The following is a 21049-nucleotide window of genomic DNA, read 5'->3' as shown; positions in this document are numbered from 1 at the left end:
GTTCTGCAGCCAAGTATGTCTGTCTGAGGATGCCAGATCCTCTGGAGCTGGAGTTACAGAAAGTTGTGAGCTGCCATGCGGGTCCTGGGAATTGAAGCTGGGTCCTCCGGAAGAGCAGCCAGTGTTCTTAACCACTGAGCCATCTCTCCAGCCCCCTTGAAGGGGCTCTTAGATTGCTGTGGTTTGGTAAAAGGCTGCCCAGGGAGGGGGCCTCTCTTGTCAATATCTGAGGTTCTGATGTGTGGAAGGACACTGTCGTTCAATCTGGACCCAAAGAATGACTGCCGTAGAAGGAGATGGAGGACAGGTCTCAAGTCGGTGTAAGGAGCCCCTTCTCAGCCAGAAAAGCCCTGAGACTAAAAGGCTGTTTTAGGGGTGCTAGATACTTTCTAGGCAGGTGGGTGCCCACATGACTAGATCAAGAGTGATATTTAAATATGTAGGCATCACGGCAGTGGGCCAGAGGCAAGCCTTAAGGACTGTGTCCTAAGGAGTTCCAATTGATTGACAGGTAAAGTAAGGTTTAGAGAGAATACCATGACGATGGCACCAGGACCTCAGACACTGACGACCCTTAGAGAGTGCATAGGAGGCCTTGGATTCAGTATTCTAATCTCTGAAAAAAAATTTTTACAAAGATTTTACTTTCATTTGTGTGTGTGTGTGTATGCACGCGCACGTGCGAGTGCACAAATGTGCACATGCACACGCACACACAGAAGCCAGGAGAGAATGTTGGATCCCTTAGAGCTGTAGTTACAGTCATGCAACCTGGACACTGGCAACTTAACTTAGGCTTCTGCAGGAGCAACCGATACACTTAACCCCTAAGTTAACCCCTTAAACCCTCCAGCCCTGTGACTTTTTTACTTGATCTTAGTCAAAAGATTGTGTGTAGCATGAATAATAAAAACCCAGAGACAGGGCTGGAGAGATGGCTCAGTGGTTAAGAGCATTGCCTGCTCTTCCAAAGGTCCTGAATTCAATTCCCAGCAACCACATGGTGGCTCACAACCATCTGTAATGAGATCTGGTGCCCTCTTCTGGCCTGCAGGCATACACGCAGACAGAATATTGTATACATAATAAATAAATATTAAAAAAAAAAAAAACCCAAAGAAAGAAATTGGGGTTCAAGTTGAAAACCAGAAAAGCACAGCAGCCAAGCCACTAGAGAAGTCTTACCTTTACCAAGGTTGAACAACTGCAAACTAAGCAGACCAAGCCTCTCTCTCCTCCCATTTTATATCCCCTCTAGTGCTGGGATTAAAGGCGTGGGACTCCCAAATCCTGGGATTAAAGGTGTGTGCTACTGCTGCCTGACCTCTAAAGGCTTTGCCTCTGGTCTTCAGGCGAGATTTATTGATCAAAATACAAACAATATACCACTACAGTCGAAAAGTGATCCTGTGACTTTTTTAAAACACAGGCTAGGCCAGGCGGTGGTGCCACACGCCTTTAATCCCAGCACTTGGGAGGCAGAGGCAGGTGGATCTCTGTGAGTTTGAGGCCAGCCTGGTCTACAAGAGCTAGTTCCAGAAAAGGCCCCAAAGACACATAGAAACCCTGTTTTGAAAAACAAAACAAAACAAAACAAAAGACAGGCCGGCCTCAAAGTCATGATCTTCCTGCCTCAGCTCCCCAAATGCTGGCTTCCAGGTGTGCACAAACACGCTAGGCTCCAGCATGGGTGTTCCTAATCTATAGGCTGGTGTTTCCCTACAGAAGCCAAGAACACTTGGAGGGAGCTGTTTAACCACCCCAGGCCAGAGGCTCAGGGACTCCAAGCTCAGGAAGATACTGACAGAAGTTTGGAAACCTCACTCTTGAAGGTCCCTTTTACTCCTGAATTCTAAGTCTGTCGAGGATATAAATTCTAGTTTTCTGTGGATTTCATTTGTTTTCCTGTTGTTGATTGATGAGCAGTGAGCTTGAATCTGAGAAACAGATGTCTAAGTTGTGATCGTATTCATTATCTCCCTCACTGTGACCTGAGGAAAACCATCCAGAGGGGAAAGGTCTATTCTGGCTCGTGGGTTACGGGGTCACAGTCTGTGATAGCGGGAAAGGTGTTTGTCTGCAGGAGCTTTCCCACGACGGGGCAGACTAGGAAACAGATCCAAAGCAGGGTCAGGCTGTAACCTAAAGCCCACACCAGGTGACTCAGTTCCTCCTGCCAGGCCCTATCTCCTAAACACTCTCAGGTCTCCTAAAGCATCTCCAGGAACTGGAGACCGGAGGCTCACACACGAGCCTGGTCTTGCAGTGCACGCTCCCTTCGCCATTTTGGTCTTCCACAGTTACCAGCAGAATCTCCCATCAAGCTCTGCTCACTATTCTAAGGCTTCCCTAGCACAGAAGTCTTCCGCATTCCTGCCACAAACCAGTTCTGAAGCCCAGAAGCCTCTGGTCAGGCTGAACGTGGCGGTGGGTCACTTCCAGGACCTGGTTTCTTATGTTGGCACCATTTCCCATGACTGTGATGAAACAATGGATTTCTCTGGGTCCATGATCGGGGGCAGATTGCTGTGGCACAGCTGTGCTGGCCAGAGCTCACACATCTGGATGGATCAGGAAGGTTAAAGAAGGCCAGAACCAGGACCCAGCTGCCTATAAGCCTCAAGGCCAACTCCCCAATCTCCCACATCCTCCAGTTAAGCCCCATGTCCTGAAGGTGCCACAGACTCTCAAACCCAAGCCATCAACTGGAGACCAAATGTTCAAATGAGTAAGCTGGTGGGGACATTCCACATCCCAACCACAATAGTGATGTTCACAGACAGAGGGAGGGTGTCCATGAGGCCCACACCATGTTCTCTGCACCACTCATGTGTGCTCAGCTTCACAGATGGTGAAGTTGAGGCATGGGAGGAACACAACCTGCCCCACAGTCCTACAAAGTTAGCAGGCCTGGTTGAACCTTGATGGAGGTGGGTCTTGTATCTATCTGTTGATTTCATTGGTTAATTGATAAAGAAAACTGCTTGGCCTGATAGGGCAGAAAACTAGGTAGGCGGAGTAGACAGAAGAAAATGCTGGGAAGAAGGCAGTGAGACAGACGCCATGCCTCTCCTCTCCAGGCAGTGGCCATAGCTCTCCTCTCCAAGATGGATGCAGGTTAAGATCTTACTGGTAAGCCACCACCTCATGGTGCTACACAGATTATTATATATGGGTTAATCAAGATGTGAGAGTTAGCCAGTAAGAGGCCAGAGCTAATGGGCCAAGCAGTGTTTAAAAGAATACAGTTTTCGTGTAATTATTTCTGGTAGAGCTAGCCGGGTGGCAGGAAGTGGCCCGCTGCTCATATTACTACAGAACCTGATGCCCAGCAATGGCTCTCAGCTGGGTCACCAATGGAGCGGTAAGGAGGAGTCAGGGCTCAGGCTACAGCTTCCCGGTGGTTTGCCATGACCAGCTTTTATTTATTTCCTTTGATACAAGCTCTTACTTGTGTTGTCCTGGCTGACCTGGAACTCATCATATGGGCCAGACTGACCTTAACTTCCAGAGGTTCTCTTGTCTCTGCCTCCCAATTCCTAGGATCAAAGAGGTCACACCTAGCTGAAAGTTTTTATTCTTGCCACTACACAATGAGTGTGCAGCAAGGATCTTCGCATTGTAAGACTGAGTTCTTGCCCTGGTGGCTCTCAGAATCTCTTAAGCAAAGGCACACGGGGTGGGGTAGAGACCAGGGAAGATTCGGGTGTTACTGAGGAAGCAGGTATGAAGGATTCAATGTGATGGAATCAGAAGTGGGGTCCAGGGGAGATTGGAAAGTGTTCTGGAGGCCATGACTAGGTAAATGGCTTAGGTAGGGGTGTCCTCCCAGGGACATGGACAATGTTGGGAGACAGTTTCAATTCTCATAACTGAAGCTGAGAAGTAGAGGGGGTAGGTTGAGGCATTTGGCGGATAGGGACATAGCTAAATACCCAACAGTGACATCTGGTCTAAAATGTCAGTCATGGGGCTGGAGAGATGGCTCAGAGGTTAAGAGCACTGGCTGCTCTTCCAGAGGTTCTGAATTCAATTCCCAGTGACCACATGGTGGCTCACAACCGTCTGTGCTGAGATCTGGCGCCCTCCTCTGGCGTGTGGGCATACATCGAGGCAGAATGTTGTAGACATAATAAATAAATAAATCTTAAAAAAAAAAAATGTCAGTCATGTCAAGGAGAAAAGCTTGTCTTCCAGCTCGAACCTGGAGTGTCGCTGAATGGATTAAAGACGAAATAGACTCCAGTACTAAGACAAGAACAATCACTTAACCCAGAATGGCGCCCGGCACAACCAGCTAGAGAAGTCATGACCAGGGGTCAGCAAGATGGCTCAGCTAGGAAAAGGAGCTTGCTGCCAAGTCTGTTAAACTGAGTTCCATCCTTCAATTCCACAGGGAGAACTCACTGCCAAAAGTTGTTCTGGGACCTCCATATGTATCACACACACACACACGAAATAGAAATAATGTTTTAAAAGAAAACTGTGATAAATAATAAATAAATAAGCAAGAAATCTGAGTCTGATTTTCTGAGGTGGCTGGAGGTTGGAGCCCCTGCAGTGCTGTATAACCATGTTCATCCCAACTGGCAGGAAAAATAGTTCAGTCACTGCAGGGATTTTCTGTTGTTTTTACTCATCACAAAGCTTTCTTAACCCTTTGGCTGCATAAACTGATCTACACTTGGGCCCAATTGATCCAGCATAAACTGGTCTACACTAGAACCCAGTGATCCAGCCTGCGGTGGAATCTGCAGCCCTGCCCCCACACTTGGAATGCAGAATGATTCCTCTCCCTGCAAACCTTTTTCTACAGAGGAAACACACTGGCCGGTAAGGGCTGGGGTGTGGTTCGGGACACAGCATGCACCTAGCTTGGTCAAGCCCTTGGTTCAATTGTAACACCAAAATAAATGAGTTTTAGAAGGTGAGGGCTGGCAAGATGGCCCAGTGGGTAAAAGGGCTTGCTGTACAAGTCTCTGATGCACAGTCAATTCCTGGAACCCATGTGAAGGTGGACGGAGAGAACTGATTGCATACGTTGTCCTCTGATCTACATATGTACACTGTGGTGTGTGCACCTAAACACATTATGTATACACATAGTGATAGGTTTTCTGCACCCCCATAATAGGTTTCTCCATCAATTCAGTAAGCCAGATCAAGCCAAACTGAAAAAGTATAACAACAGGTATATTTGAGCAGAACAACTCCCAGGCATGTTCTCCGGTCCCAGAGATGGAAGCCAGAGAAGTCACACCCAAACTAAAGCAAGGAGACTTTATAGGTTGTAGGCGAGAGGCGATAGCACAAGCTGGTCACTTCTGCGGGGGACTTGGGCATTTGGTAGCAACAGGGGAGCAAGTTGCAATAGTTGCTAAAATGCGGAATGGGGCTTTTTGGTGCCTTTCCTTTGTTCAGAGCCTCTCTGAGAGGGCGGGATTTGGAGAAAATAGAGAGAGGAATGGGGCTTTCTGGATCGTGCAGGAGTGAGCTGGAGGTTCCAACCGAACACATAGTAATAATAAAGCTTTCAAATGATAGATGCTACAAAACGGAAAACATTAGCTTGATGTCATCCATGGAAAAATATATGCAATAAATTTCATCATTTTGCTGCTTGTGATAGCACACACCTGTAATTCCTGAACTCAAGACACAGAAGTAAGAGGGCTAGGAGTTCAAGGACAGCCTTGGCTACTTAGTAAAGTCAAGGCCAGCTTGGACTGTATGAGATTCTGTATCCAAAAAAGCAAAGAAAAGAATTCCTATTTTAACCATTTTCAGTTCTGTGGCACTGAGTGCAGTCACACGACACAGCTGCCGCCAGCATCCAACTACACATCCTTTCAAATCCCCAGGTCTATGCCAATCAGCTGCTACTTCCTGTTCACCCCTTTCCCATCCAACTCCCTGGAGACCACCATTCCTCTCTGTTTCTGGAAACATTCCTGCTCTGGGCACATGCAGTTCAAGCCACTGCATTGAGTACTCATGACTGGCCTGTTTCACTTTGCACCCTGACTTCAGGGTTCACTCCTGCTACCATGGTCCAGAATGTTTTTCCCTTTCAAGGCTGAACAGTATTCTAATTGACTAGATAGATATACCACACTTTATCTGTTAATGGATATAGGCTCTCTCCACGGTCTGGCTACTATTGATAACATAATGATGCACATGGGTACACAAAGAGACTTCAGGGCTCAGGGCAGCTTGGTACACACCTGCCAAGATAGACTCAATAGAGACCAACCAGAAAGTAGGCCTGAGTCTCAGTTTACCCTAAAGCAACACCTGACTCCAGAAAAGACCACAAACCGGGATCACCCAGACACCACCCAGCAATGGACCAATCAGCATCCAAAGGGGAAGTACCTGACATTCCAACTATTTGTAGATAGAATCACCTGACATCCCTTAGCCCAGCACACACCCATCCCCTTTCACCAGGACACCACTAGATAAATGTCAATCAGGGGTCCCTCACTCCCACCTCTGCTATGGCAAAAACCCTACCCCAACTGAACTTGAAGCTCCCGGATCATGCCAATGCATTGTAGATGTGAGGAGTCCAAGTTCAAACTTGAATAAAGACTTTTTTGCTTTTCCATACAGGATTTGGTCTCTATGGTGATATTTTGGGGGTCCCTGTGATCCGGGCATAACAAGGTCACATGTCCGTTTCTTTTGGATACACAGCCATCTCTCAGTAGCTATGGAAATTGATTCCAGAACCTTCCATGGAAATCATAGTCTTTGGGTACTCAATTAATATGAAATGGTATGGGATTTGCACATGACCTCCATACATCCTCCTGTATACATTAATGGACTTCTAAATTACTTACAGTCCCTGTCACAGGGTCCACACCATGGAAACAGACTGCAGATGCTCAGTGAGGAAGCAATGTTCTTCTCTGTTTGGAACTCACAACTGGTTGATGCTGTGGATACAGACCCCGACATGTAGAACCTGCTAGGGCAGGTAGATCCTAGTCTTGAGTTTCTGAGGCCCCACTGCCCTGTTCCACAGCAGCCAGACCAGTTCCCATTCCTACGGACAAGGCAAGGAACTGTGGCCTTTACCAGGGCTCATTGCCTGCATCTTCTGGTTTGAGTTTTGCTGGCTTAGGGCTTATGGTACCTAACAGAGAGAGAGCTCAGCTGTTCGAGGCAGTGTGAACAAGAGCCACAGGAAGCCTTTGAGCAGGTAACTGCATGGTCTGACATCTGACCAAGGCCCTCTTGAGACGGAGGGATTGCACAGCTGTTAGGAATACATGCTGCTCTTGCAGAGGACCTGAGATTGACGGCTCACGCCTATGACATCAGCTCCAGGAGACCCAATGACCCCTCTGTCCTCTGTGGGCACCCACACACATGTGCACATACTTACACAGAGACACACGCACACATAGAAAAAATTTAATTAAGTAAGCCTAAAGGGAAAACCTTCCGGTGGATGTGCTGAGAGCAGGCTCTTAGGAAGCAAGGCCGAGAATGGGGAGGCTAGCAAGGAGCTAAATCCTGCGGAGAAAAGATGGGACGTGCCTGTGGGATCTAGAGACTGAGAGAAGCAGGCTGAAATGTGGATGACACAGAGACCCAAGAGCAGCGAGCGAGATTTCCTAAAGATTGAAAGTGCTGGAGAAAGCCAAAGCTGAACTCAAGGGTTTGAAATGGAGGTGTGGACACCAGGGAATGGGGGTGTGGTCACCAGGGAATGGGGTGTGGCCACAGGGAATGGAGGTGTGGCCACCAGGGAATGGAGGTGTGGCCACCAGGGAACGGGGTGCGGTCACCAGGAAGTGGGAGGTGTGGTCACCAGGGAACGGGGTGTGGTCACCAGGGAATGGAGGTGTGGCCACCAGGGAATGGGGGTGTGGTCACCAGGGAAAGGGGTGTGGCCACCAGGGAATGGGCGTGTGGTCACCAGGGAAAGGGGTGTGGCCACCAGGGAATGGAGGTGTGGCCACCAGGGAATGGGGGTGTGGTCACCAGGGAATGGGGTGTGGCCACCAGGGAATGGAGGTGTGGCCACCAGGGAATGGAGGTGTGGCCACCAGGGAATGGGGTGTGGTCACCAGGGAATGGGGTGTGGTCACAAGGGAATGGAGGTGTGGCCACCAGGGAATGGGGGTGTGACCACCAGGGAATGGAGGTGTGTGGTCACCAGGGAATGGGGGTGTAGCCACCAAGGAGTGGAGATGTGGCCATCAGGGAATGGAGGTGTGGCCACCAGGGAATGGGCTGCTGAAAGAGGAGGGATTGTGAAGTCAAGTTGGGGGGCTGGAGCAGGTTTGATGGCTAAGGTCACTAACCCATCTTGCAGAGAATCAGGGCTGCTTCCCAGCACTATGTTGTGAGAGGGCCACAACCTCCTCCAGGAACTCAATTTCTGGAGCTCTGAAGTCCTTTTCTGGCCTCTGAGGACTCCTACGCACATAGTGCACATAAAACTCACTCAGGCACACACATTCACATACATTAAAAATCAATCTTTATTTTTATCATTTTTTAAAAGCATTCAAATTCAGACACATGTGGCCACACACTGCAGGCGTTCCTGCAAAGGCACTTACTTTATTTCATGAACAAAGTGAGGTCCAGGGGCCCAAGCCAAAGGAGAGGAGAACAAGAAATACCAGAAGCATTCCTTGGAGGGGCACCACCCAGCGTTTCCCCCTCTCCCAGATCAGGTTAACTATGTAGGGGCAAGCAGGCTCCCAGCTTCACAGATGAGCACCTAGCCTTGGTAGGATGAGGTTAAAGGTCAAAAATCACCTCAGTGGTAAGCATCAGAGGTAGGATTTGAACCCAGCACTGCCTGACTCCAATTTCCCCATTTTGTCTCAGTTACTGAGGCCAAAGAAATGAACAAAGGGCTCGTTTGAGGTGTCAGACACGTGCTCCACTGCGAAGACAGGAAATGTAAAAGAGAAATGGTGGATGGAGTACTCAGAAGCTGGAGACTAACTTCACAGCATCCCAGAAGGCCATGAGTGTCCTGTCTCTGTGCTTTTGGGGTCATCTCTAAAGATGTCCTATCAGCACACTCTACTGGATGACCCACGCTGGGCTTTTCCTCACCAAGTCCCCTCTTTCTGGAATGTTCCACACTGCTACTGTGTTTCTGAGAGGAACCATACATCGGGAAGGTCTCCTGGATCTCATTATCTAGAATCAGGATTCCTGCACAGCCCTTGGCTGGATGAGCATTTAAAACAGTTCTCATAGCTACGAGTGCAACTCCGTCAATGCTCACCTACTCTCCCAGGCCAGGCCTGCACAACAGGACCCGGGAGAGTGCTGCAAGCTGCACAGTTCCAGAAATGTCTGGACATCATGCACACCGTGGTAGCCCCTCGCCACAGGGAGCCAGTGAAATGAAGTGAGCATTTGAAGATGGGCAGGTTTTGTTTATTTATACTATATATTTGTCCTGGTCAGCTTGGACTATCAACTGGACATAGCTTGAAAGGGAGGCCAGGTTGGCCTGTGTATCCTCTGTGGGGAACTGTCTCGACTGTTACTTGACAGAGGAAGTTCCAGCCCACTGTGGGTGTCACCAGTCCCTGGGCAGGTGGTTCTGAGCTATGTAAGAAAGCCAGATGGGTACAAGCTGGTCAGTGAGTCAGCAAGCAGCGTCCTCCATGGTTCCTGCTGTACCTTGATTGTCAAGTGACCTCCCCTGTAGGAGGCAATGCTGCCTGCAACAGCAAGTCTGCTGCTTCAAGTTCCACTCTGGCTTCCCTGAGTGCTGGACCGTGATGAGGGACACAGGCCGGATATGCCCTTCCCTCCTCTGTGATGCAGGCTGTCTTAGCACAGCCACAGAAATGTAAGTAGAACAATATTATATTGCATAAATTATTTCACATGTAATAATTTATATTAACCACATGTGGCCAGTGGCTACCATACTGTGACTAAAGACTGCAACTCTTTCAAGGTATGGGCCATTTTCTCTTAACCAGCCATCCAGTGCTGTATCAAGGATGGTATGTATCAAAGTTAAACTATTGAGTGGCCAGGTATGGTGGCACACACTTTTAATCCCAGCACTCAGGAGGCAGAGGCAGGTAGGTCTCTGTGAGCTCTAGGACAGCCTGGTCCATATAGCGAATTCCAGGAGAAGACAGAGTCATCTGAGGGCTGGAGATGTAGATCAGTGACAGAGTTCTTTCTTAGCATGCATGAGGCCCTGGGCTCCAGCCCCATCACCTAAAAGAAGAATCACTATGCTGGAAAAGAGAACTCTCACGTGCACAGGTCATGATAAGGAAGAACAGTACACAAACTTTCAGCTGCTCGTTCCACACATGCTCCCAGAAGAAAGCAGAGAAACAACAAGGGCCCTTGGTGGTCTCCACTGGACCAGGCCAGGGCTGCGCAGCAGGGCTTCCAGGCGCACCAGACGTTCTTAGACACCCTTGCTCCCTCCCCTCCCCAACCCTGCAATCTGCTTAGAGGCTTAGGGCCTGTGAACACCCAACCTCCTGCAGGGCCCAGTCTGTTTCAGAGTCCACTTCTGCCAGCTCTCTGATTTTTTTTTTTAAACCATATTGCTCTCAGGAAATCTGTTGCCTGCAATCTGTGCATAATATATGCAGGGCATGGTTTGAGAAACAGCTAAGTCGTGATGTATAACCCACTCAGATTCACACGGCTGCCGGCTTCTTTCTCTTTTAGCTCCCGCATTCTTAGAAACGGGGGTCAGCCCGGTTACAGACTAATTATGATTCCATTCAAGTATATTTTGGGGCTTTTTCTTTCAAAAGATTTTGGCTTTTTGTTTTTATTTACCTGTACATGTGTCTGTTTGCCAAATGTGAGGACAGAAGAAGGCATCAGACATCCTAAAACTGGAGTTACAGGTATTTGTGAGAACATGGGTGCTGGGAACCAAACTCTGTGCCCTGGAAGAGCAGCAAGTGCTCCTAGCAGCCAGACAGGCTCACCAGTCCCTGGGGTTTTTGAGCAGCCATTTTTGGGAGTCCAGCAGCACCAATCTACACAATTACTTTTTTTTTTCAAGACAGGGTTTCTCTGTAGCTTTGGAGCCTGTCCTGGAACTAGCTCTTGTAGACCAGGCTGGCCTCGAGCTCACAGAGATCCACCTGCCTCTGCCTCCCAATTAAAGGTATGAAGCACCACCGCCCGGCATAACTACCTTTTATAAATGTTTCAGACGTAATGACAATAATAAATAGCCAATGTCCATCCCTTTGTGTAGTCAAGCACTTGACACACATCTCATTTGACCTCCATAATAAACATGAATCAAATATCATGATAGTCATTTCTTCAGGAATTGGACCTGGGTACTCGAGTATGCTACCCACACACCGTGCCGCTGCCCACTTGGCCTCAGCTAGAGAAACTGAGTCTTAAAAAGGCTAATTGATTTGAGATCAAGATTTGAACCCAAATCTGCCTGGTTAAGAGCCATTGTTCTCTGACAGTACACCATTTGATCTCTCCAATGGATACCACATATCCTGTCTATAGAATATTGAGATTGAGAATTTAAAAGCACCCCGAGGGCCAAGATGGACACTATCTGCAAACTGTAATCCCTGGGTCTACTTTGTGTGTATTGAATAGTTGTAATGTATTTAAATTTAAAATAAAACCAATTGTTATTATTAGTAATAGTAGTGTTGTATTTTTGAGACGGGATGGGGCTCGGGCTGGCCTAGAATGTGAACTGCCAAGCTTCGGTCCCTGCCTCAAGTGCTGGGATTCCAGAGCTGCGTCTCTAAACTGCACCTGAATTAACCCACATGTCAGTTCCCCTGTTCTCACCAGCTCCTTCTGTGTGTTAGTGCAGGGGCTGGGATCCATGCCTTGCGCGTGGTAGGAGAGCGCTCTGAACGAGCCATGCCACGGCTCCCTGCTTGCACTCTTCTACTTACGGAAAGAATCAGTAAGTAATGTCATATCTATATATTAGTAGATCGAAGGCACATATGACTTTTGCCAAATTCACGTGCTCTCTGAGAGTGCTTAGAAATTCATTCCACTAAAGCTGACATTCCAGTATATGTATTCTGTTTCAATTCATGGATTATTTTTTTTATTTGGAGTAATTTTTGGCTCTGTGAACATGATGTTTGAGCTCAGTGAGATGGATTCTTTGGTATGGATTCTTTGAGGAATCTGTACTCTGACATTTATGTTTTTGTGTATGGTACATGGACTTTGGGATATTAGAAGTGCGTACCCTTTAACATTGTAAAATAAAGCTGTCATTAGTTCAGGGGTTTTTGTGGATCTAGTAACAAAAGCTGAAAAGTACAATTTCAATTAATGAAAGCTGAATAATGATAATTAATTTTCAGTGAATTGGAAAGTAAATATGACAACCCCCGCAGGTGCTCAGAGTCTCAGAGAAGCCGGATCAGTCACTCGAAAAGTCACTGGGAGAATTCTTCAGTAGCTTGAGTTGGGGGAACCCACACCATTTTAAAAGTCAGTCAAGTACACACAGCCCAACAATAACCAATCCTTCCCAAGAGACACAAATGGAATTGACTTCCACCTCCTAGATGACTAGTGACTCTAAAAATTAAAACAGGAACCTCTGGAAATATTCTCTTTATTCTTAATTATCCCCACTCAGACTCTTGGAATTTGCTTGACAAATCAGTATTGCTTGTGGCAGGAAAAATACCTGCAACCCCTCCCCCAAGGCCTCCGTCCTTCCCACTGCCTGTGTTCCCCCAAGATTCTTAGAGTGAACTGTATCATCCTCCACCCCAATTCCCGACCTAGCGCTTCCAGCGCTGAGGCTTACTCCAGCCAGCTCTTCCCCAAACCCTTCATTCAGAAGGCGAGAGACTCCAGCCAGCCACTGCTCACAGCCCTCTCATTCACAGGCTCTACAAACAACGACTGCCCCAGCCTCTCGGCTAGGAACATCCCTGCTGTTAGGAAAGCAGTTTGCAACATCACATCAGTCCTTTCCAAAAGACCTTGTAGGGGAAAAAAAATCAGGAATTGCACAGCATGAGGGAAAGGCTGGTAAGGACAGATATCAGCCCACATTTCCAAACAACATCCAGCACGTTCTCATAGCATAGACCTCAAAACCCCTTCAGGGTTGAGAGCGATTTTCAAGGGAAAACTAAGGATTCTCACAAGGTCCTGACAGATACGGGGTGGGGTGGGGGGGTAGGTAATGAATCAGAAACAGAAGCTTGGCTAGGAAAATGGCTTTTCTCCTCCAGGCCCAATTCTTCCGTCTGTAATAGCGTTTTCCAATTCAAGAGGCCGTGCGGGGATGCACCCCTGCAGGCTTTGCTCTTCTAAAGGGCACCCGCCTGCCTCCCTTCGCCCCCGCGGTACTCACGGCAACTGCCTGAGCTGGAACAGGTCCTCCTCCATGTCCTCGCTGCGCCAGGGCGAGCCTGGGCATGGCCCTTACATGGTGGAGCCGCGCCGGCGTGCCGGCTTTCAGCACCGGGATGCTGGACAGCTCCACCGCTTCCTCCCCGGACAGCGGCTGGGGGAGGGAGCCCTACCCGGGAGACAAAGCCGCCGCCGCCAGGAGACCGACGGGAGTGGGCGGAGGACGAGGGGAGGGCTGCGCGGTAGAGGGGGCGGGGCGAGCCCTGCTGCTCCTAGGAGCCCACGGTTCGCTGATTGGGGGTGTCTGCGGGGGCACCCCAGCCTGCCAGATGATGCCTCTCTCTCTGAATGTTTGTAGGAATTTTTTTTAGTGCTGTCGGTATGATGTTCTGGAAGATTAAGCTCTGGGATGGAGTACAGGTTTTTGGAAATGTACTCCATGTATTTTTACTGAACACCTACTGGGTGCCAGTCACAGTAACAGGCTGTTGAGAGAACAGAGCTGAGGGCCTGATGAAATGACCTACGAAAGGAACATGTTGGGTACGGAAGGCCAGAAGGGGGAAAGGTAACTTGGCTTGTTCTTCACAGTCTGACTAGAAACTTCAACCCCTTCGATTTTCATGCGTATATCTCAGGTGACTAGAAGAGTGTGCCTGGCACACAGAACGTCCTTAGTAAACATCCAACCTGGCTGTGGTGGCACAAGAAAGGGTTAAACAGGAGGAAAGCCCCCTAGGTTACTAACAAGTTCAAGGACAGATGGGTACATATCAAAACTGTGTCTCAGAACTTAAGCCAGGCGTGGTGGTGTACAACCTCGATCCCAGCACTTGAAGGCAGAGGCTGGTGAATCTCTGTGAGTTCCAGGCCAGCTAGGGCTACAGAGTGAGATGCCAGAGAGAGAGGGGGGGGGGGGAGAGAGAGAGAGAGAATAGCAACAGTGAGCAATCCTCAATTCTACTGGGGTGGGCCTGGTGCCCGGATACTTAAAGAGCTCCTCAGAAGCCCAGAGTGGAAACTTCTGGTCCTTGTGTGAAGAAATGGAGAAAAGAATTCAGCTACCAAGATGACAGCTCCTATGCTTCCCATGTATGAGAGCCATGACTGGAATGAAGATCACAGGACAGAAGAAAGAGAGAAAAAAAATTTTTCTAATTTTTTACAGGTTACATGTATGCACGTGTGTCTGTGTGTGTGTGTGGGGTGGGTGCCTCTAGAAGTCGAAAGAGGGTATTTGATTTCGTGGAACTTGAGTTTCAGGCCCCCAACACAGACCCTCTGGAATCAATGCAAGTGTTCTTTGTTACTGAGCCAACTTTCCAGCCCCCACCACCTTTAAAAATACGTTTTTTTATTGTATGTGTATGGGTGTTTGCCTCTATGTATCTATGTGCACCATGTGCATGCAGTGCTTACAGAGGCCACAAGAGGGCATCAGATCCCTTGGAACTGGATATACAAATGGTTATCAGCTACCATGTGGGTGCTGGGAACCAAACCCAGGTCCACTGGAAGAGTAGCCAGAGCTCTCAACCATCTCTATAGTCCCCTCCCCTCAACAACTTTATTCTTTTTCTTTGTTTTTTTAAAACTTTATTGCTAACAAACTAGAAGTTGGTTCAGGGTACAAGGACACCAATCTGAGAGCTGGAAGTCATTGTTATTTAACACATCTTCAAGTCCAAGACAGATAGAGAGGCAGGCAGACAAACAGACAACACACACTCAAGAAGAACCCTGAGCCAGGTGTGGTGGTGCAGGCCTGTGATCCTCACCCTTGAGAGACTGACTTTGAGACCTGTCAGGTCAACAGAGTGAGACTTTGTCTCAAAACCATAAAAGTCAAGGGCTAGAGAGATTGCTCCATGGTTAGAGCACATGCTGCTCTTTCAGAGGACCTAAGTTCGGTCCCCAACACCCACTTCACATGGCTCACAACTGCCTGTAACTCCAGATCTAAGGATCTGATGCCTTCCATAGTTACCTGTACACAGATGTGTGTGTGTATGTACACACACATACACACATGCACACACACAATAAAAATTAAATGGAAACAACAAAAGCTAAAAACTAAACAATCAAACAAAAACCTTGAAAATCTGGAGCAGAGCGTTCCAAACACCCAGGGTGTTCTGTTTTTGTTTTTGTTTTTTGGGGCAGTTTTTCTCTGTATAGCCCTGGCTGACCCAGAACTCACTCTGCAGACCAGGTTGGCTGATCTACCTGCTGCCTTCTTCACCTAGGGTGTTTTGGTTTTGGTGGTTTTTGTTTTTTTAAGACAGGGTTTCTCTGTAGCTTTGGAGCCTTTCCTGGAACTCACTTTGTAGCCCAGGCTGGCCTCAAACTCACAGAGATCTGTCTGCTTCTGCCTCCCAATTGCTGGGATAAATCCCAGGGTGTTCTTAACCTCCATTGTTCCCAAGATTCTTCAAAAACGTTTCCATGAAACAGGTTATGGTCTGTCTCTGTGTCATGAGGAAACAGGTCTTAGAACCATAAAGAATTCACACAGACACTTGACCAGGTAGGGGTCGATCTGAACTTAAAGATCTGTTTCTAAGGACTGCATCCTCAAGTTCCAGGCTCTCTTGGAGATTCTCAAACAAAACCACCCTTTGTGGGGATAGGTGGAGGGATGAAAGGAGGGGAGGGAGTGGGAATTGGGATTGGTATGTAAAATTAAAAGAAAGATAATTTGTTTTCTTTTTAAAAAAAAATAAAATAAAGCCAGGTGGTGGTGGTGCACGCCTTTTATCCCAGCACTCAGGAGGCAGAGGCAGGTGGATCTTTGTGAGTTTGAGACCAGCCTGGGCTACAAAAGCTAGATCCAGGACAGGCTCCAAAGCTACAGAGAAACCCGTCTCAAAAAACCAAAAAAATAAAAAATAAAATAAATTTTTAAAAAGATTCTGAGTTACTAAAACACCAGATAATGATGGGGAAACCTGTCTGCCAGATATTCTTCAGGACATAGAAAAAAAGTGACTAAAAACTGCCATTCTAGGGGGAACTGTCTTTGAAATTTCCTGTTTCATGAAAAAGTCTGCTGGATACTATGGGCCTGTATGCTGAATATAGATGCCTCAACGGTACAGAAGAACTTTGGGTGACTTTCCAGGCAGCGAGAAATCTCTGTCAATTCTGGAGTTTTAGAAGTTGCTTACAATAATTTATTGTTTTCTTAGGAAATATTATATCCTTCTGGAGTCTTTGATGGAGTTAAAGAATAGTTATAGTTTTCCTTAGATATGATAAAAGATAAAGTAGATATAAATATTATAACTATAATTCTTGCTTGATACTTGTCTTGTTATATGTAATTTTACTATGTTAAAGTTAAAACAGAAAAGGGGAGGTGCTGTGGGATTTCCCTCTGTATGCTGTAATTACCATTGATTAATAAAGAAAACTGCTTTGGATCTATAGCAGGGCAGTACTTAGTTAGGTGTGGAAAGCTAGACTGAATTCTGGGATGAAAAAGGGTGGAGTTAGAGAAACCATTGAGCCACTGCTAGAGACAGATGTGCTAAAACTTTGCTGGTAGGCCACGACCTTGTGGTGATGCACTGATTAATGGAGACGAGTTAAATTAAGATGTAAGAGTTAGCCAATAAGAATATAATTTAAATAATATAGTTTCTGTGTGATTATTTTGGGGCTAAGTGGCTGGGAACGAACCAATGGCCGTCTTTGCAACAAGATAACTTGAATAAACTCAAAACTGAGAATCCAATTATAGTGTGATAGCTTGCATTAGTGTGACAAATTACGTGAGAAAAAGACTTTGAAAGTGTTTGGGGGGGGCTGGAGAGATGGCTCAGTGGTTAAGAGCACTGGTTGCTCTTCCAGAGGTCCTGAGTTCGATTCCCAGCAACCACATGGTGGCTGACAACCATCTGTAATGAGGTCTGGTGCCCTCTTCCGGCGTCCGTGCATACATCGAGGCAGAATGTTGTATACATAATAAATAATAAAAAAAAAGAAAGTGTGTGTGTAGTGTGTGTGTGTAGTGTGTGTGTATGTGTGTATGGGTAGTGTGTGTGTGCGCTCGTGCATGTGTGCTTGTATGTGGGGGGTAGTGTATATGTAGGTAGTGTGTATGTAGGTAGTGTGTGTGTGTGTTTATAATATGTTCAGAGATGTCAGTCCATCATTCAGCCTGGGATGAGAAGGCAATGCCATTGCAGAAGCCAGTGACAAAGGAAAGCCGCTTGCTTTAAGGCAGCCAGAAGGCAGAGGTCAAGGGCCTGGAGCCCAGATGCAACCTTCAAAGGCTGATACAGGGGCTGGAGAAAGCAGGATCCCAGTTCAGTTCTCAGCACCTTGTCTGGGAACTGAAAACAAAAAACACAAAGCCATAAAAGCCAGGGGATAGAGAGATGGCTGCATGGTTAAGAGCACTTGCTGCTCTTCAAGACGTCCTGAGTTTACTTCCCAGTGCCCACAGCAGGTGGCTCACAACTGTCTGTAACTCCAGTTCCATGGGAATCTGACGCCCTCTTCTGGCCTCCTTGAACACTGCACACACATTCACTTACACAATTTCAAACAATAAATACAAAAATGTAAAAAGCACATCCAAAAAGCTGGTCTCTCCCACAAGGTCCCAGCTCCTAGCATTTCCCCTGCTTTCCAAAGCCAGGAGCCTCTGGAACCCTTGCTTTGAGTACATGGCCTTGGGGACATCACACATCAACTAGCAGGGGGACTTTGAAAACCCATCAGTGTCTATGGACAGAGCAACGTTTGCGCCTAACAGCCTGCAGCCATCTCTGTTAACTCTCACATGTGTGCGTCTGTGATGCATGTATTTGTTTGTGTTCACACGTGTAGGGTTGCACATGTGTGTGAAGGTGCATGCACTTGTGTGTGCGCACAGGTGTGGAGGCACAAGGTTGGCATCCAGGGTCCACTTTGGATGTTCTCTCTGAGGACTTTCCTAGAGTCCAGAGCTAACTATTTCAGCCTGTCTGTCTGGTCAGTTTGCTCTTGGGCTTCCCTGTGTCCACCTCCTATTCCAGGACTTCCTGGAGACCTCCACTCCTACTGGGCACTTATGTGGGTCCTGGGGGTTCAAACCGCTGTCCTTACAACTGCACATCAAGTGCTTAACACGCTGAGCCATCTCCCTACCCCCTCTTGGCTACTTTTTACCTCTTGTTTGTTTATTGCAGTTTGTACCCCCCCCATACTCATTTATAGTCTACCCCACTGCTGCTCTATAGCACATCGGGTAACATGACCCCTAGCTTCAGCTGAGTGGTCTAGGAGGTTGATACTATCCTAAAGGTGTCCAGTGTAGGCCTGGAGATGTGACTGCTGGCAGAGGCTTGCCTGGCATACATGAAGATCTGGATTCCAACCCCAGCACGGAGTAAAACTGGATACAGTTGTGCAAGCCTATCATTCCAACACTCATGAAGACCAGGAACCTATCATTCCAACACTCATGAAGATCAGGAACCCAAGGTTGTCCTTGCCTACATACTGGGTTTAAGGCCCTGCCTCAAAATTTATATACATGGCTGTGTGTGTGCATGTCTGTTATGACATCATCTATATATGTATATGTATATATATATGCATATATATATATATATGACATTCTATGCAAACACTGGTCAGTAGCATCTGGTCTTCTCGATGATATATTTCTCAATGAGTCTATCGTCTTCTCAATGATAGACTCAAATGCTCTTGAGTTACAATGTAACCCCATGATAATTAGCTTTGTCAACTGAACACAACCTAGAGTAACCTGGGAAGTGAGTCTCAATGGGAGTGCTCTACATTAGTGTGCCCTATGTGTCTTTATTTTTATTTTATTTTCATTATTATTATTTTGTTTTTTTCAAGACAGAGTTTCTCTGTGTAGTCCTGGCTTACCTAGGACTCGCTCTGTAGACCAGGCTGGCCTCAGACCCAGAGATCCACCTGCCTCTGCCTCCTGAGTCCTGCGATTAAGGCATGTGTCACCACCACCTGGCTGTCATTCTGCTCTTGGCTACTGATGTTTTGTGATACACCACCTGAAGGTCCCACCACTGTGGCTTCCCCCAAACAGCAGCCTGTAACTTGGAACTGTGAGCTGAAAGAAACTCTTTGTGCCCTCAGATGCTTTTCATCAGGATAGTTATTCACTGCAAAAGAAGTAAAACTAAAACAGACCCGCCCTGGACTCCCGTCTCTATCCTCAATGTATTCCAAAAGCAGGAACTCGAACCTGTGCACCAATGTTTAAAAGCAACACCGTTCTCTGAAACTGAGAGGGGGGCCCGGGTTGTAGCTCAGTCTGGAGAGTGCTCAACTAACAACACATGGGTTCAATTCCCAACAGTGCACAAAAGTGGCCATGGTGGCACATACCTGCAATAGCAGTATTTGGGAGGGGGGGCAGGAAGAGCAGAATTTCAAGCTCATCAAACGTGTGTTCATCCACAAAGAATGAAGTCTGATAGAAGCTGCACTGCGGATGCACCTTGAAAACATTATGCTAAGTGAAAAAAAGCTGAGCATAAACGGCTCAGAGGTTACAAGCACTGACTGGTCTTTCAGAGAACCTGAGTTCCATTCCCAGCACTCACGGGTGGCTCACAACCATCCGCAATGAGATCTGGTGCCCTCTTCTGGCCTGCAGACACACATGGAGACAGAACACTGTATGCATAATATTTTTTTTTTTAAGGCCAGACGGTATTGAATTCACACAGCATGTAGAAATGACAAATCCATAAAGACAAAATGTAAAGTAGACGCTATGGAGAGACTGGGGAGCTAGAGTGTGTTCCTTGTTTCACGGAACTAGTGCACTTGTAAACTGGGCTGGCAAGATGGCTCAGCAGGTAAGGGTGGTTGCTACCAAGACTGGTTACCTGGGTTTGAACCCACATGGCGGAAGGAGAGAACAAAGTCCCTCAAGTTGTCCTTCAATGTGCCACATTATGACACATGCCTCCCCAGTAAATAAATATATATATATTTTTAAATTGGCTAAAGGTTGTAAAATGGCTCAGTCGCTATAAAAAACAATATAAACTGGTCTGAAAAATAATTACAATATAAATCTGTGATCTTGCTGCGCGGTGGTGGCTCACGTCTTTAATCCAAGCACTTGGGAGGCAGAGAAAGGTGGATCTCTGTGAGTTCAAAGCTAGCCTGGTCTACATATCGAGTTCCAGGACAAGCTCCAAATGGTACAGAAAAACTCTGTCTCAAAAAAAAATAAATAAATAAATAAATAAATAAATAAATAAATAAAAATAAATCTGGCCGGGCGGTGGTGGCGCACGCCTTTAATCCCAGCACTCGGGAGGTAGAGGCAGGCGGATCTCTGGGAGTTCGAGGCCAGCCTGGTCTACAAGAGCTAGTTCCGGGACAGGCACCAAAGCTACAGAGAAACCCTGTCTCGAAAACCGAAAAATAAATAAATAAATAAATAAATAAATAAATAAATAAATAAATAAATCTGTTATCTCATTACTTGGTACAGATCCAAAAGGACTGAAAACGAGACCATGTTTATTGCCAAGAAATGGAAACGACTTGAGTGTCCACTGAGAAGAAGACAGAGGAGAGGAGCTGGTACTTACAATGGAATGTTATTTTGCTATAAAAAAAAAAAGACTTTATACCAAGCAAACTAAGCCAATCACCAAGACTCTTCCCATGAGAGTACTGGAGACAGCCA

The 21049-nt window shown here is 47.0% G+C and overlaps 1 protein-coding gene across 1 annotated transcript in view; it reads right to left on the bottom strand.

Annotated features, from left to right (window-relative positions):
- Svop (SV2 related protein) overlaps window positions 1-13575 on the bottom strand; it is an 83258-nt gene extending 69683 nt beyond the window's left edge. Inside the window, exon 1 of the mRNA XM_057765721.1 lies at window positions 13358-13575. Coding sequence (XP_057621704.1) covers window positions 13358-13392 — 35 coding nt within the window. The 5' untranslated portion in view covers window positions 13393-13575. The remainder of the gene's footprint in view (window positions 1-13357) is intronic.
- Window positions 13576-21049: the final 7474 nt, after the last annotated feature.

The sequence above is a fragment of the Chionomys nivalis genome, chromosome 3 (assembly GCF_950005125.1).
Source record: "Chionomys nivalis chromosome 3, mChiNiv1.1, whole genome shotgun sequence".
Lineage (NCBI taxonomy): Eukaryota > Metazoa > Chordata > Mammalia > Rodentia > Cricetidae > Chionomys > Chionomys nivalis.
This window is presented reverse-complemented; position numbering and strand designations above follow the sequence as displayed.